The following is a 16,128-nucleotide window of genomic DNA, read 5'->3' as shown; positions in this document are numbered from 1 at the left end:
ACATGTGCTTTGCTGACATGCTAAAGCACACGGACGTCAACAAAGAGCCTTCAAAGAAAGTGCCCTGTCTGGTTCTAGGTCAAAGTGAAAAACAAAAACAAGCATTTCAGAAGCCATCTAGTTTGGCCGATTGTAACATTCAAAACAACTCAATGCATCCCGCCTCCATATTGGTGCTTTGGTGACCTCAAGGAGGAAATACACACATAATATCAAGAGATATTATTTTGATGCTTCTTTTATAGTTTAAGAATAATTAAGAAAGTACAAAAGTACGAACACTTCATTAGTTAATCCTCAGCATCATTATCTTTCAATAGGTTTTCTCTTAAAGAACACTTTACGACGAACGGTAAGGGACAATGCCAGGGAAGGAAACACAGGGTCAACTCTTGTTTTTTCAATATTAGAAATTATTAGAAAGAATAAACTGATCAGATTGAAATACAATATTCTTTTGCATTTGTTTTGTGTAGAGAGAAGTAAATCTTTCTTATGCTGACATTTAATGTATTATTTAATTGGACCAGGCTTTTTTTTACTATTGGACAAAACATTGTACTAATAGTAGTCATACACATTAAAAAGGGAAATCATTTGGTTTTGTACAATTTTATTTCTTGCTTGTCCTCTGTTGGAATGTACAGAAAACACCTAACCTGATAAGAGCAGAAAGCAACCCAAACCAACTGAATAAATAAATACAACTTTAAAAGCCCTTTTGCAATAATCTGTCACACAGATACACAAACAACCATATATATCAACCTTTGTACCACCCCCATCAAACCTTTGGGTTGGTTTCTAAAAACCCTTAGTTGTTTAAAATGTAGCTATTGGCGAAACCATGTAACATGTATCCATACACATAAGCACCATGCTAAATACCAAAGAAAAGTACACTACAATACATATTTCCTTCAATTGTTGGTAAAAGTTTAGAGCATACAACAAAAAAATATATTTTTTCTTTGCTTGGGTACAGCAAATCATACCCATAGCAAGTTTCACACTCATTGCGTTCATCAATGTCTTGGGCTAAAACTATTAAACACAAATGTTTCTAAAACCCTCAATTCTCAGAAAGGCCTACAGGTTGTTGTCCTAACTTTTCTGCTCCCGATCCATTTGAGTCAACAAGCAAATCTAAGCAAACAGGAGTGGGGGGGAATTTGGCAGAATGGGTGAAATCCTTTCTGTCATCAATATGTCACAATGGACAACAGGACCACCAACTGCACACTCACACATCAACACTGCACATACGGCAATTGATTGGACTACTCACGCAAAAATAAAAAAATCTCCCTCAAATATATATAATTCAATATAAATAAGAAAAACAACTTAAAAAGCATTGGTTAAGGGTTAGGTCCCGTTATGTTCCAATTGAGTAATTACATATCAGGTGACATATTAGACACTTCTTTAACATATCAGGATAGCAACCGCTTGTGACTCTTTGTGGGCATATAATCCAGGTCCTCAGAATCCCCAGAGTCACTGCATGAAGAGTCATCACTGGAGAAGAGAAGGTTAGGATCAAAGTACAGAAACTTCTTTCCTCCTTCCTCCTCCTCCTCCTCCTCTTCATCATTAGGATCACCCAAGGCCTGCTTCTCAACAAGCTGTGTCCCTGTACTCGAAGGAGCTCTGTGCTCCGTCTCTCGGTGGTACTGCTGCTGGTGCAGTCTGGTGAGTCTCACATAAGGCTGTGGCAGGGACTGCGACGGTGCCTGGGGGCCCTGAGCTGAAATGCTCGGGGGGGGTCTGTCAGTCACCATGGAGACAGCAGCGGCGAGTGTAGATTGCGAGCCAGGGGGAAATTCAGTGCATGGAGTCGCTCTTGCGGTGCTGGTCAAGGTCGGAGACGCGGTGTGCAGGTTGGAGCTCGGAGGCAGGACCGAAACTTCAGAAGAGTCCTTGGACGAGCCTGGAGAATCACGGTGAAGCAAAGCAGGATTCCGTTGAGAAGATTCTGACAGGTGGCACCCTCTTTCAGGAGCGGTCACGCATCTCGAAGGCCCTGGAGTGTGGGCTGCTGTGTGGCCAGGTGCTAGGCTGCGGAGAGGGGGCAAGTTACTACGAGACACCGTTTGCTGGTAGTGTGCAGGCAGCGTCAAGGTGAGGGCCGGCTGATTTTGCTCAGGCACGGGGAGCGCAATGGCAGGGGCCAATTCTAGTTGAACCCCGTCTGGAAAAATGGCAGGGGCCAATTCTAGTTGAGCCCCGTCTGGTAAAAGGCCTACAGTCAGCCTGTGCTTCACGTCTGAAGAGTACGATGGAGCCACAGGTTTTGGTGGGCAGAAAGCAGCTGCTTCATTGCTTGCCGAACATTCATGAACGGGGGTGCAAGGGATTGTAGATGGTGCCGTATGATGTGATGTATTTAGGGCCACTGATCTGGTGGACACTGAGTGGACCCTGGAGGAGCAGAGCGGGTGTACAGACTGTGCAGAGTAGGGGTTATGCATGGGTGGGGTCTGACTGGGCCCCTGGGCGGTTGCCGGAGAGAGGCTGGAGGTCTGACAGGTAGTGGGCTTTTGGATGAGGTCGCATGGGATGAGGTCGGAGGGGGTGAGGTCCTGAGACGAAGAAGAGGAAGAGGAAGGGAAGAGGAGAGGGGAAGGGGAAACGTCTCTCTGTGTCTGCAGCTCTTTGGAGCACTCAGACAGGATGCTCCTCACCCATCGCTTGTGCTTGGTGCAGAAATGTGGCAAAGAGGAGGAAGATGAGGGAGAGGAAACTTGTTCAGAATCATCGCTTCTCTGGCTGAGCTGCACATCCTTGTGGTCCTCCCCAGCTTCCTTATCTCCTTGGGAACCACCTCCCTCCTCCTGCTCTGTGGGGTGGACTGGTGCCCTCTTATCTGAGCCACCATCTCCCTCCTTAGCTGCCTTTCCTTCTCCAGCCTCCCTCTCCAACCCCTCTCTCGGTTGGGAACGTCTGACCTCACCATCTCCCACACTGCCACTGTTCTCCTGCTGCTCCATAGGAAACAGAAGAGGGCTGTCTTGGGAAAGCTGCCGGCACAATGCTTTTGGTTCCCGTGTCATGTCTTCCGGGGCCATTTCGGGAGCTTTGGCCGTCTCCGTCCTTGGAGGTGCACCGAACGAGATGTTGTTCACAGCAGCCTCTGGGAGATCAACAGGTTCCACCACAGCTGCTGTTGCTGGTTTCGAGGAAAATTTCACAGGACAGCCTTTGTCACCTTAATTAATGCAGGAGAAAAACAATTAGTACCAATTGGCGATTATTAATAGAGCCAGAAACAATGTGCAAGAGAAATTCCTGTGGCCACCACTATCAGCCTATACACAAATTTGATCATGAATTAAATTATCAAAATGAAACCATCAATATTGATCCAATAAATATTTTTCAATCTTTTAAACAATAGAATAGGTTTTTAAAGATTAAAAAAGAATGACTATCAAGTACTTAAAAACACAATATTCCACATGGGATGATAACGTAGTAATGATGAACCATAACTAGTCTTACCCTGTTGCAGTAGCATCCTCAGGGAAGTTGTGATGGCCGTTGAGCCTTGAGCAATAATCTCCAAAAGTAGTTTGTGCTCATAGCTCACGGTATGCTCTTGCCGTAAGATCTGGTGGAAACCCATTAATATCACACATATTCATATCACACGCAAATGTTGTTAATATGGAAATGTATTCTGTTTTAGGTAATACTTTGTGGTCAGCCTTGGATGTAAGGTAGATATATTTTATATGTACAGTGTATAAAAGTCCCCGCCCAGTAAGGTCACTTCCCCCGATAAGTTGTGTGTCGCGGTGCAATATCAGCCGCTTGTACTAATCCAGCATGATTCCAAGTGTTCTGAGTCATTGCCGAAAAGTAAGTTCATATGCGCTTGTTAGTTCAGCTAAAACACATTAATAACCCTTTCCTCATAGCATAGATTAGTATAAGCTTCTTAGTGCTAAGTTTGTTCGGATACTAAATGTGTTAACGTGATATTTACATTTAGAACTACCGCTGTTGTTCGACTGCCATAATGAACATGTGTGGAGGAAATATCTGTTGTAAGCGCCATTGCGCAGTACCGCCTTTATGCTATAAGATGGCGACACAGACCACGTAATAAGCATATTTCGTATGTAATGTTGCGTGCCTTTCAGTGTTGCGTGCATTTCCAGTATTTGTGTGTTTTATATTGGTTATTGTAATGCACTTATAGGACATATTATTTGTATGTAGATTTGGCTCCTTATGAGGAATTAGATTCTTGTATTTTTTGTTTATCTTTTCAGACTCAATTCATACCTCCAACAAGTGTACTTTCAACCTGTACAACCTGAATCAATTCTGGAATACAAGTTTCAACCCGTCTCTCCTCCTTCACTGCGTATTTTTATCGATACCCCATCTTGTATAGTGCTACTACCCTTCCCGAATCAGTGCACACTATCCTCTCCTTAATATACAGTATATATATATATATATATATATATATATATGTTCCCCATTTAATTGTTTGTGATCCTTGGGAGAGGAGAAGCCTGTAGATATCTTGAGTTCAAATACATCATCAACACATAAGAGAGAGAAAAATAACATATGATGATGTATTTAGATAAGACAGTAGGAGCTCTCCTCTTTCTAAGATGCAAGTATGTCAGCATACAGTTGCTCACAGGATGGTTCCATTGAGTTGGATCTTTTTTAGTAGATATAATCCTGTAACAGCACGTTGTGGGTTATTATAGATAATTATTACACGACTACACAGATCCAGTTGTTTTCAACCACTGTTTAACATTCGGAACGAGAACAGTTTAACACACTCACACACACACCTGGTCAATATAGGTATCTCTCGGTAGCATCATCTCCAATTCGTGTACATAGTGCAGAAGTCTGTCCTCTACTTTCTGGGTATAATGTTCACCGTAGTGCTCCTCCAGCTGATTCTGAAAGACAGCCAGCATTGGACACGTTTATGATGTGTAATCGTCAATGTAGGTAATGGCAATTTTTTAGTTCAATAATATCAAATAGCCTAAAATATTTTAGTAGTATTAAACATCATAAAATAACATATTCCCCCAGTAGTTACATTAATATTTAGGGCATTTACCAGCCGCTTTTATCCAAAGCGACTTAGAACGGTTCATACACATATTCTCACCCCGACAGTGTTGTCAACCATCAAATACACTCTGTTTGTAGTTATTTAAAATCAAATCAAATTAAAGTAATCTACAGATAAAGAAAACATTTTGTGAATACATCCATCTATGTGTGAGGATCATTGAGGCCCAGAATCTCAGGAGTAAAAAAGATGCAGGCTGCCTTTTTTCAATAGTTGCAGGGTCCTGAACTTGATATGTCTGAGGTTTAACATCCCTGGGGTCTTTTAATAAAATATGCATTGCATGTGTTAAATCGAGGTCCTGGTATGGTTAAACATCAGAAAGCAATCAGCTACTATAGTACAGTGAAACCAAGTATTTTTCCAATTTATGCCTGTCTGTAGTGCACCCTGGTGGGAGAAAAGGGAATATCTGTTTTAACAGAGTAACCTCACTAAAGGAACTCAATATTCTATACAATGACCACCAAGACAATGTATTCTTCTGCCCACAAAATAATGTGTTTTTACAAGTTCTTCTACCAAATAAGTGTGCAGGAACATTTTTACCTTACTGTAATCCTTGAGTTTCATCTTGTCCAATGCAAGACTTTGGGCAAAGAGCTTGAAATCCAGATGATTTTTTTGCATTAAAAATATTTCTTTATTGCTCTGAATGAAACCAAAGGGGGGGAAGACAAATTATTACATTGATAATCAAATAATTTACGTAAATGGACAATGTACTGTATTCATTAAGTAAAAATGTTCCTGGCTTGTCTTGCACAGATCATTCACAGTTCATTCATAGCCTCAACCTGGCAACCCATGTGAGCTGTGAGTAGGGGGCGGTTGGAGTAAACTCTCTCTAATATTGTGAATTTAGATTGCAATAAACATTTTAAACGCAGGGTGTCAATGTTACATATTGTACCTTTAAATAAATTGGTTAAGCACTGCCCCCAAAACATTAATTAGAACGATAATACTTACACAGTGATCTTGGTATTGAGGTAGTTTGCTGGGAAAGAACTGGAGGATTTTAACCATGACTGGAACAATGCCTTGGCCTTGTTTAAGCATCCACATAATTACCTAGAATGAGAAGTGCATTCAATATAGAACAATAAAAGCTATGTGAAACAGTAATACCATTCTTACCCACAAATATGACCAAGTAACCCACCTGAATTACAATATCCCAAACAAAACATATTTACCTTTTAGTGTGGTACATCAGAACACAACATAACACTTAACATAAAAACATAACACACAACATAAATTGTCCATACCAATGTCTTCAGTCCAAACATGATCTTCATGTGTTTGATGGCGGCCACAAGTGTCGGTAGAAGTCTGTACGATGCCTCCAAAATGGAGATCACCCTTTCATAACGTCCAACATCCCTGTTCTTTATGATGGAGTATGCCTGGGCTGTAGCTACACGTAGCCTCCATGGTTCTTTGAGGGAATAATATTGCTGTTTGGCTTCCATCCATAAAGAAGTGTCCACAACTTTACAAGAACAAAAAATATAAACAAATAGTGCAATCTGTTACTGGTTGTTATTCTGTACATTGGTAGCAAACATCTATACACAACTATATACAGCTATACACAACTGCTGTGAAGTTTGGTTTGAATTGGATATTCATTCACTCCAGATCCAGCAGCTTCTTCTTTTTAGGTTTAGCCAAGTGTTGTCAGTAGAAGACTACAAATTTGACACATCTGTTTTTTATTGGATGTTGGTGTTTCTATTCTACATTAATAGTTTTCGAATGTCTCCCATGGTGTCATAAGACAAACTGACTGCAAATCAGTAAGATAATATTACTACAAATGGACAAATAAGACACACCTCTTTTAATTGAATGTTAGTGCTTCTATTGTACTATTTTTAATAGTTTTGCAATAGCTCCCATGACTATGACCAACTGACTCCAGAACAATAACATAGTATCACTACATTAGGGCAAATAGGACACCCTTATTTGGATGTCAACGCGTCTTCCATTTAATATGAATATTTTAATGAAAATGAAAGAAGCACTCAAATCCAATAAAAAGAGGTGTGTCCTACTTGTTTCGTGTAGGTATAGTATTATCTGGTATTGATTTTGAGTCACTGGATCACATGAAATGGAGCGATTGACTATCTTTTACACATCAATTATCAAAAAAAAAGTGTGCTACATGAGATCAATTAAGTAAAAAATCATGTTATCATAATTTTCACTAATATGAGAGAGTTAGCACGAAGGTATTACAAATACAATTGGTTTTGTATCATTCAAAACTTAATTATCGGTGGTTCCTATTAAGATCTCTGTTGTTAAGGGTCTATATTAACCGTAACTAGAAAGTGTTGACGAATGCAAACTGCAAACGTTTAATGAGTAATTGTAAATTAACTTTCAAAGAAGTCCACATAGTCAATGTTACACATCGTATGAACCATTAAGAAAACAATACATCAAAAAATAGATAATGTGTAAACAAACCTTCTTGTAAATCCTTCATCTTGTGAGTCCAGGCATACTCTACTATCATCTCCTGCAGGTTTGGAGAAGTCATGTGTTCATCATCCATCCTTCTGCTTGAGGAGGAGGGATAGCTATGTTTTTACATTCACCATTAGTTCTTTTAAAGTTTCACAAATTTGAGTAGTTTCGCCCATCACTATACATGGCTGGACATGTACCGGGCAAGATTTGAACATGCTATTGAACAACCCTTGTTCCGCGTTGATCATTTCCGGTTACAGTCGAAAACGTTGCAAAGTACTTCGGTGTCAACACAGCCTCTTATCAAAATAAAAGTCCCCAACGTATTGCAGAATTTCGCTCAACTGAGTACAAATGTGTAGATATCTGTAGTGTAGATGTTGCGGTTTTCCGTGAACACGAACCTGGAATCCATTATATAACATTAGTGACAGAATTCCCCGTTTGGATTATCGTGACAGCGCCAGAAATGTTATAAGGAAACGGAAGTATCGTTTGTTCTTAGCTAATAACCTTGCTCAGTACCTTGTGGATGGGAACGCGTTGTGATATTATACTACCGGTATTATGCCGAAATATAATCTTTCACATTTCTTAAAACTACTTTTGTTAGCGCCGGTATCGCCCTGACTTGTATTTATTTAACAGCTACCTCAAATTGGACTGAGCCATGAATAGGACAATATTTCGCCGGGTGCTGCGACTGTCCAATGGAACTTTTGGACTGTCTAAATCAAAGCCATCTCTCCTCACTGAAGGTGCCACAGCCTTCGGCTATCAATTAACCCCCCTCTTCTTCCCGCTAGCCCCTACATGTTGTTATTCCTCCAACGTCAGGGTGCGTTCATATCTCCAGTACATTAAACGCAAGATCCAGCCACCTTCCTGTCCTCCCTACAATCACGTTTGCCAGGTTGGGGACCCCGTACTGCGTTCACAAGCTGCGGATGTAGACCCAGCAACTATTTCTAGCCCCGAGGTGCAAGGCGTCATCAAAACTATGGTAAAAGTGATGCGAAGGCTGGAGTGTGTTGGACTGAGCGCGCCTCAGGTTGGGGTGCCTTTACGCATCGTGGCGCTGGAGTACCCCGAGAAGATGATGAATGAGAGCTCACCTGCGTCCAGGGAGGCGCGAGGTCTCTCCGTCCAGCCCCTGAGGATCTTCGTCAACCCAACTCTGCGTGTTTTGGACGGGCGGACGGTACTCTTCCAGGAGGCCTGCGAGAGCATCTCGGGGTTCTCTGCCACGGTACCCCGCTACTTGTCTGTGGAAGTGTCAGGTAGGACTATACCTGTGAGATCAACTCTGAAGCGAGAATCTGAAGCAATATACTCAAAACGACCCCAACAGAAATGCAAACACACATTTGGCAATTTATTTTGTGCATTTGTGAAACATATGCCCCTACGCAGGTCTGAACGAGAATGCTGAACCTGTCAGTTGGCAGGTGAGTGGCTGGCCAGCCCGAATCATCCAGCACGAGATGGATCACCTGGACGGCCTGCTCTACGTTGACCGCATGGATAGCAAGACCTTTATCAACGTCAAGTGGCAGACGCACAACGAGTAGCATTAGAACATGGGCTGACTGCTCTACAGATCCTTTATTCTCCAAATAAACACACAAAGAACATTTTCTGATGGTGGATCTGCTAAGATAGGGACTGGGACCTGACCAAGGATCCCCATGCTATAACTAAGCCTTAGTCATTTACATGATATGTATGTGATACGCTCTCTCCAAATTACTTAATAGATGTAGTCAACTTTTGTCAGTCTTGACAAAAATACTGCTGAGTTTATAAAAAATGGGATCAGATTAAGCTCTGTGTGACCATGTCCTGACCAGGAATAGTCTGGTAATCTGGTGGTATCATTCATGGGACTGTATTGAATAAAAACAATGTGGTTCAAACATCAAATGTGATTTGACATTTATTTGGGCAAATAGGCTGTGATTCACCTGGTTTTGTTTCGGAAGCCATTGAAAATACAAATAAATGACAACAAAGGTTTTTAACTTTTAGCATGTATTTTATTACTGTCAAGTTTGCTGTCAACTAAAATTTAAATTGAAACGAGCAGGAGACAAGAATAATTAACATTTTTTAAGATTGATAAATGTACTGTATGGACACTTATAAAATGAAATGAGTAAAACACAGAATGACCGTGGTTTAAAACAGCAACCAAATAATAATTAAAAAAAAGCCACTTGAAAAAATGTTGTCAATTACTTTGACTAGAAGGCAGATTGTTTCAGCTTGCCATTTTGACGTTACATTTCATGTTATGAATGAATGAGTGAATTTTGATTCCAATAAGGCACTGTGATTTGGCTGGAAGTGCCTTATATTGTGCAATAGTTTTCACATACTTATTTTGATCAGACCGATGACGGATTATCAAAAGTTTCCCCACAGGTGCATTGTACGGGGTTCCTGTACCAGCAATTGTTACAGTACTCCATGCCGCAGTATCTACACAACACTAGAGGTTTTCTGGGGCACGCCATCCCACAAGGGCACACCCGAAGCGGCTTGGTTTGGTGGTACTTCTCACAGGACAGCACCTCTCTGCAGGCACCAGAGTGGAAGACCTTGCAAGTGACACAAAGGTACTGTGGATCCAGAGCCTGGTCACAGCAGCTGTGGAACGTGATTGGCTGAGGGGTTTTGGCAATTGAATCTGTGGTGTCGCACAAAAGCATGGACATGGCTGCTTCGTCTTTGGCACGGCTCGGAGGCCTGCACCAGCCCGGCTCGTGGAGGCCTTGCGACGACAGTGGCCTGGTTTTACCGCTCTCCTCCTGGTTCTTGTAAGTCCGTAGAACGTGACGGCTGTTGCGGCACTTCGGCAGTAAGGGGCAGGTTGTGCTGTGCAGAGTGTTGCAGTCCAAACAGTTCTTCAAGTGTGAACTGCTCGATTGGACACAGCTACAAACGTGCTCTGGCGAAGGTGGTGAAGAGTCTTCCGACTTTGGCAAACCAGACGCGTGCATCATTGAAATGGATGGTCGGACCTCATTTCTGTCAAAGACATGACTCTGTGAGTCTTCATCGGGGGAAGCTACTTGTTTCGTAGCGGCTGATGCTGTTCGGGTGGCGCCCGACGGGATCTGCCTTGGCGGGGAGGTCTTGGAGAGTTGGCAGTTGAGAGTGGAGACACAGAGGGGCTCTCTTGCCCTAGAGCCGGGGGCTGTAGCGCCGGCAGCAGCGGCCGCAGTAGTTGTGCTTGAGGAGGAGGAGGATGGGATAGAGAACCCGTTGCTTTGCGTCATGAGTACTGAAGTCATTGACGGGCCACCTTGATTGGCCACCCATGAAAGAGAACGAGGGCCCCCATGGGCATTCCATTCCCCTCGGACACTCTTTAACCCGCCGGCGGTGTAGAGATCCAGCTCTAGCTCGCTACCTGCACCACATTCCTCCGACGCTTCTTCGGTAAGGATCTGGTTGGTGTCCAGCAACTTCTTGGTGTTGTCTAAAGCCACCTGTAAGGGGGCCCCTGGACACTGAGTTTTACTATGTTTTTAGACAACCATCAATATAATCTATTTATACGTGGTTAGCAAGAACACTTTGAAGGTATTTCTAAGAGTGGTGACAAATGCAAGCGTCATGTAATGAATAGTTAAAAAACATGAGCAAAAGTATTCAAGACACCTTTTCACTACATAAAAAAAGAACAAAAAAAAACATGAATTGACAAGCACTGAATGCAAGATTGATCAACTAGTCAGACGGACTGACCTGTAGGCTGTGTCCTTTGCGCCTCTCCATCACCATCCCCAGCTCCCACTCAGCCTCACCCCCATGGTTCTCCAAGGCAACCAGCAGGAGCTGACACTCACAGCGGGCGAGGAAGAAACCACAGGACAGCTGGAGGAGTTGGCCCTGGGAGGGGACGCCAGAACGTCCCTGAAGAAGCTGATCTTGCTGTCCTATGCAGGGCTGGTATCCTAGCAACCCAAAAAGTTTTGCGATCTGCACCGTGGACAGCACTGGCTTGATGCAGTGTGTGAATATACCGGAGTACATCTGACAGAGAGAAGGCGAGTGGAACGAGAGAAGACAGATTTCTAGATTTAGTAAGGGGATTAAAAGGTAGCAGGACACACAAAAATACGTATTTAAATGAACAAACCTTTACAACTTTGTACTCCTCTCTCCAGGGACTCAGATAGAGGTTTAGAGCGGCTTGCTCCAGCACTTCAAAGGCCTTGGCCAGCCCTCTCAGCCCCCGTCTGCATGGACTTGCAGTGGATACTGGCAGAGCTGCTGTTGCCTTCAGAGACTCCTCCAACACCTTCAGTGGATCCAGTCCCAGTGAATGCATATCCTCAGCACCGGCGTTCTCCAGTATTGCCTCTGCATCCTTACGCAGGACCTCATCGTCGCATGTAAGGTTGGAGGCTCCCTTTTCTAAACGCTTCTCCAAACAATGATCATAATTCTTCACCAGGTCTTTGGTTATCTGGCAGAGGATGCTCATTTCTGTGATTCCGCCAATAAGGCATACACAAAAGAATCCCCTGTAAGAAAAGAAATGGTGATGACACACGTATCGCTAAATTGCCCTTTACACTTCCTTTAAGTGCTCCGTCTAAAACCAAGTGGAGCTGCGAATTTAATATAGGTTTACACGCCTTATCTTCCAAAGGGGCGACAATCGACGACGTGTGGCTCCCTCCTATGAAATAGGTGGTATATATTTCTTGACTTTAAGTCATAAATCGTAAGAAAACACAAACATGTTCGTGTAAGCACTAAACTTGGGGAGTCGAAAGCAAAGCCAGGAAGACATATGACGCATAGCTAGCGAACCTGCTAACGCTAAAACAGAAGCACATTGGTCACTGCCAAAAAACGACATTACCAACATTAAAAATGATCGATTTGAGGTTTTGCTCAAACGCCATTCGTTCGGTTGTTGGTATCATGGAGGTCACAGAGAGGGCTTACCGACTGGTAACGTTACGAGTTCTTAACACCCACGAATTTGACAGAAGCCTTTAGCTAGCATCAATAAGCAATGAACCATATTTCCATTCGAAACCGAAACCCTATGCGGTAATCCATGATAAAAAAAGGTATAATCTCACCCCGAAACTTTTCTTGTGCGATTATCTAAGACATATACTAGAGCATTGTCAATGGCGTTAGTCCGTCGTATTCGACTGCGTGGATTCTGATATCAGGGAAAGTTCCGAAAAAAAGTAAACATTGTCACGTGACCGAACCCCGAATTTCCGGTACTTGTTCTTGATATAGAAATCAGGCACCTTGGTCCACTTATTGTTATATGGTCAAATGTATGATAGGATGTGCAATGGTATGGCTTTAATTATATGTGATTCATGATATGGTTGAATCCTTTTCTTTTTCCAGGCGTCATTTTATGAACGCAAATGCTTCATCCATCAGATGGCGTCCCATCCACTGCAATCTAATGGATGGACTGAAAACAAGCCCTGTCGGAAAACCCCGCACTCACCACACACATTTATATGCAAGCACGCACGTACTCACACATTCTCACACATGCACACCCTCGCACACACATCCGTTGTGCGGAGTAAAGACGGTGCGCCAATTAACAGTGAGAGAAACATTTAATTTCATCACCGGGCGTGGCTTCACTAACATGGACCAAAGGGCGGAACTGCAGAAAACCAAATGGGTTTAAAGCACCTTAAGTTAGATTATGCCACAGTCAGTATTGACAACATCGGCGTATTAAGTCTGCAGTTCAACAGCCCTGTATAACTACTCTCAGCTCAGGATGTCAAACTCGGATCGAGTTATTCTAGCTCTCGGGGGAGCAGGGACAGTGGGCTCAGGAATAGTTAAGGCATTGCTGGATAAAGGTAAGTGCTCTAAATTGGGAATTAACTGGATTATCTTGTTTGAGTTGATATAGACTTTTTTTATTCGTTTCTGCTTATCACACAGAAAAAGTTGATCCATCTTGGAGTATTTCGCACCTATTCTCCATACAACCCGTAGGCCTACCCTACAAATTACGGCGTGTAAGGTGCATGTTTATGCACGTTCAATTATTATGAATTATGATAGGCGAAATCTGCACTGTACAGGCTTTGTCATTTTTATTTCATTCATAATTTACATTATTTTCTCACTCAGCTTGCATCTTTGCGTCTGCCGAGAAATGTGTGCGCTCTCCAATAAAGCCTGGATAATGGGCAAGGTGCTTGGGTATATTCTACCTAGGGAACAATGTATCACATTCTCCTTTTTATGGTGCCAATTTATTAAGCCATAGGCCTACGTGACAGTGGACACGCTCTTCTCGAACATTTAAAAAAATAAGGATCATTTTAAATATTAGACTCATTGCAGTGACAAATATATGTTCCCCATTGATTTGACTATACGCTCAATTAACCATGTTTTTTTTATGTGGTAAAAAAAAAAATGCAAATAGGCTATATATAACAGCATTTTTTCATATTTGGGTTAGGGTTCCGTGGTGGTTAGCGGGGACCTTGACAGGATTCTGTAGTGTAGCCAAGCTTGGTGAGGCTTTGGGTATACATTGCATGTCCGTAGCTGACACTAGCACCAAGTTACCATCTGCCATTCAGCCACGCTTATCCGATCCATGTCCTTGATAAACACAGATAAGCATAATGTAGGTCTATAGGTGAATTATTTTTACATGAGAAATGGATTACACCTGTGACAGATGCATGTGAGCTTCTGTGTGATTAGTGATCTGGTATACTTACTACTAGTCATTGTAGCGTCAACGGCAAGTTGTTTGATGTTAATATTCAAGATAAACAGTAATTGAAGACAAACTTGTGTGTGTGTGTGTGTGTGTGTGTGTGTGTGTGTGTGTGTGTGTGTGTGTGTGTGTGTGTGTGTGTGTCTAGGTTTCAAAGTAGCCGTGATCTCCAGGGACAACAGCAGGCTGGAGAGGCTGAGGTCATTTGTCTCGGCCAGTAGAAAGGATAACCTCACAACCATAGTCGGAGATGTTGGTTCGTATGGCAGAGACTCAGACCCTTACCCATCCATCCGAATACCCTGACCATCCCTCCCCTTCTCTGGGTCGTAACCCCCTCTGTCTGCCCCCCAGGGACGGAGGAGGGAGTGGAGGCCGCCAAACAGGCCGTGCTGACGGCTGTGGGGAAGGTGACAGACATCATCTCGTCACTGGGCTTCAGCTGGTGGCAGGGGGGTCCGCCACACACACAGTCCCTCAAAGATCTCCAATGGGTGAGAGTACCCACCTGCAAACACACACACACACACACACACACACAAACAATTAAGTTCTCCTTCCCCAACCAGGAAACATAATGAAATGTGTTTAATTGATAAAGATGATTCAGCAATATTTATCTTTGAACAATCTTTTTTTTTTACAGTATTTGTTTAGGTGGTGTGCGTGTGTGAACATGAGTGTGTGTTTATGTTGAACCAAAAGCCGGATTTCAGTTTGAACCTGGCTTGTTTGTGTTCTCCCGCTGTGTCTCCTCAGGTCATCGAGACGTTGCTGCTCAGCACCTTTGTGTCGTGGAAGGCTTTCTTCCCCTTAGTGAGGGACGACCCAAACTGTTCCTACACCTTCATCACAGGTGCGGATACAGGCCCTCGTTTACCCACGTCTTTGTCCTTGTATAGAGTAAATGGAGATTAAAATGGAAAAGCCTCGACATGGAGGACTATCATTCTAGCTGTAATGCTGTGCTGTCCCCTAGGGGGAGCTGGTGAGAAGCTGTTGATGCCAGGGACAGGCTTCCTGACACTGGGAGCGGCAAGCACTTTGTCGTTCTGCCAGGTGCTACGAGAGGAGTACCCTGAAGTGGCCTGCAAACTTAACCAGGTATTAACGGTATTAACTAACTTGCATGTATTCCTACTGCAACATGCAATAAAGCATCTGTTTAAATATATAAAAGTCCCATCCTTCCCCGAATGTGTAATGTAACATCACTTTGATTTCTCTTTCTTTTCTTTATTCTTTGGACTCGCAGACAGTTATTAATAACAAGAAAAACTTTAATCCCCATAATCGTTGCATTAACATGCATGTGTATCACATTCACATTGGACCAAAGAAAATCCTTTTTGTATCTACTCCTCAATCTATGATCCCCCTCATCGTCTGGGCAGGTGAAGATCAACACAGGCGTGGCCCCTCCAGAGCGCATGGCCCCTGGCTTCCTGAACCACCTGGAGCTGGGTGAGGGTGTGGCCGTCCTGGTGGAGAAATGCACCACCAGCCACTCAGTGTTCACCATCGGCTGCCCGGCTGACCTAAAGACTGTCCTGCTCGAGGGTGACCTTTAGATGAAGAGGCCGCTCAAACACATGAATCCTCCCGCCTTTCTGCCCCCTCTGTGTTGCCCCAGAGAGTGGTACGGAGGGGGTGCCCCACTTAAGAGCTCACCCCAACACACACGCAGTTTTCCATCCACATTAATGTATGCATAAACGCATGTATTCTATTTGTATGCCCTTTTTTTTTTTTGTATTTTGCGTAA

General features: G+C 43.1%; 4 protein-coding genes across 4 annotated transcripts; 2 read left to right on the top strand and 2 right to left on the bottom strand.

Moving 5' to 3' along the window:
• Window positions 1-1,436: 1,436 nt before the first annotated feature.
• Window positions 1,437-7,703, bottom strand: LOC311357837 (uncharacterized protein; the record flags this gene model as incomplete). The annotated part of the gene is made up of 7 exons (XM_084477862.1): window positions 7,610-7,703; window positions 6,397-6,620; window positions 6,095-6,196; window positions 5,672-5,773; window positions 4,827-4,940; window positions 3,505-3,613; window positions 1,437-3,211 (listed from the first exon to the last, which is right to left on the bottom strand). The coding sequence occupies exons 1-7, from the start codon at window positions 7,695-7,697 to the stop codon at window positions 1,437-1,439; spliced, it is 2,514 nt and encodes an 837-aa protein (XP_084333988.1). The 5' UTR covers window positions 7,698-7,703.
• A 248-nt stretch (window positions 7,704-7,951) lies between these two features.
• On the top strand, window positions 7,952-9,639 carry pdf (peptide deformylase, mitochondrial). The gene is made up of 2 exons (XM_084476875.1): window positions 7,952-8,892; window positions 9,026-9,639. The coding sequence occupies exons 1-2, from the start codon at window positions 8,283-8,285 to the stop codon at window positions 9,181-9,183; spliced, it is 768 nt and encodes a 255-aa protein (XP_084333001.1). The 5' UTR covers window positions 7,952-8,282; the 3' UTR covers window positions 9,184-9,639.
• Window positions 9,640-9,667: 28 nt separating this feature from the next.
• spata2l (spermatogenesis associated 2-like) lies at window positions 9,668-12,807 on the bottom strand. The gene is made up of 4 exons (XM_084477101.1): window positions 12,718-12,807; window positions 11,760-12,147; window positions 11,366-11,653; window positions 9,668-11,106 (listed from the first exon to the last, which is right to left on the bottom strand). The coding sequence occupies exons 2-4, from the start codon at window positions 12,105-12,107 to the stop codon at window positions 10,000-10,002; spliced, it is 1,743 nt and encodes a 580-aa protein (XP_084333227.1). The 5' UTR covers window positions 12,108-12,147; window positions 12,718-12,807; the 3' UTR covers window positions 9,668-9,999.
• A 590-nt stretch (window positions 12,808-13,397) lies between these two features.
• LOC311357698 (L-fucose dehydrogenase) lies at window positions 13,398-16,109 on the top strand (the record flags this gene model as incomplete). Its single annotated transcript, XM_084477728.1, has 6 exons — window positions 13,398-13,482; window positions 14,512-14,619; window positions 14,718-14,857; window positions 15,123-15,219; window positions 15,343-15,467; window positions 15,758-16,109. 6 exons carry the CDS (start codon window positions 13,398-13,400, stop codon window positions 15,932-15,934), a joined length of 732 nt encoding a protein of 243 aa, XP_084333854.1. The 3' UTR covers window positions 15,935-16,109.
• Between the last annotated feature and the right edge of the window lie 19 nt (window positions 16,110-16,128).

This window comes from Micromesistius poutassou (genome assembly GCF_964030765.1).
Source record: "Micromesistius poutassou genome assembly, chromosome: 13".
NCBI classification, from domain to species: domain Eukaryota; kingdom Metazoa; phylum Chordata; class Actinopteri; order Gadiformes; family Gadidae; genus Micromesistius; species Micromesistius poutassou.
Note: the sequence above shows the minus strand (reverse complement) of the source record. Positions and strands in the feature narration are given on the sequence as shown.

Bases quoted from the DNA above. Each gene is read 5' to 3' on its own strand.
- spata2l (XM_084477101.1), bottom strand. From the start codon at position 12,107: ATGAGCATCCTCTGCCAGATAACCAAAGACCTGGTGAAGAATTATGAT. The intron at 11,654-11,759 runs GTTTGTTCATTT...TCTCTCTGTCAG, and splicing joins AGGAGTACAAAGTTGTAAAG to ATGTACTCCGGTATATTCAC. The intron at 11,107-11,365 runs GTCAGTCCGTCT...GCCCCCTTACAG, and splicing joins GCAAAGGACACAGCCTACAG to GTGGCTTTAGACAACACCAA.
- pdf (XM_084476875.1), top strand. From the start codon at position 8,283: ATGAATAGGACAATATTTCGCCGGGTGCTGCGACTGTCCAATGGAACT. The intron at 8,893-9,025 runs GTAGGACTATAC...GCCCCTACGCAG, and splicing joins CTTGTCTGTGGAAGTGTCAG to GTCTGAACGAGAATGCTGAA.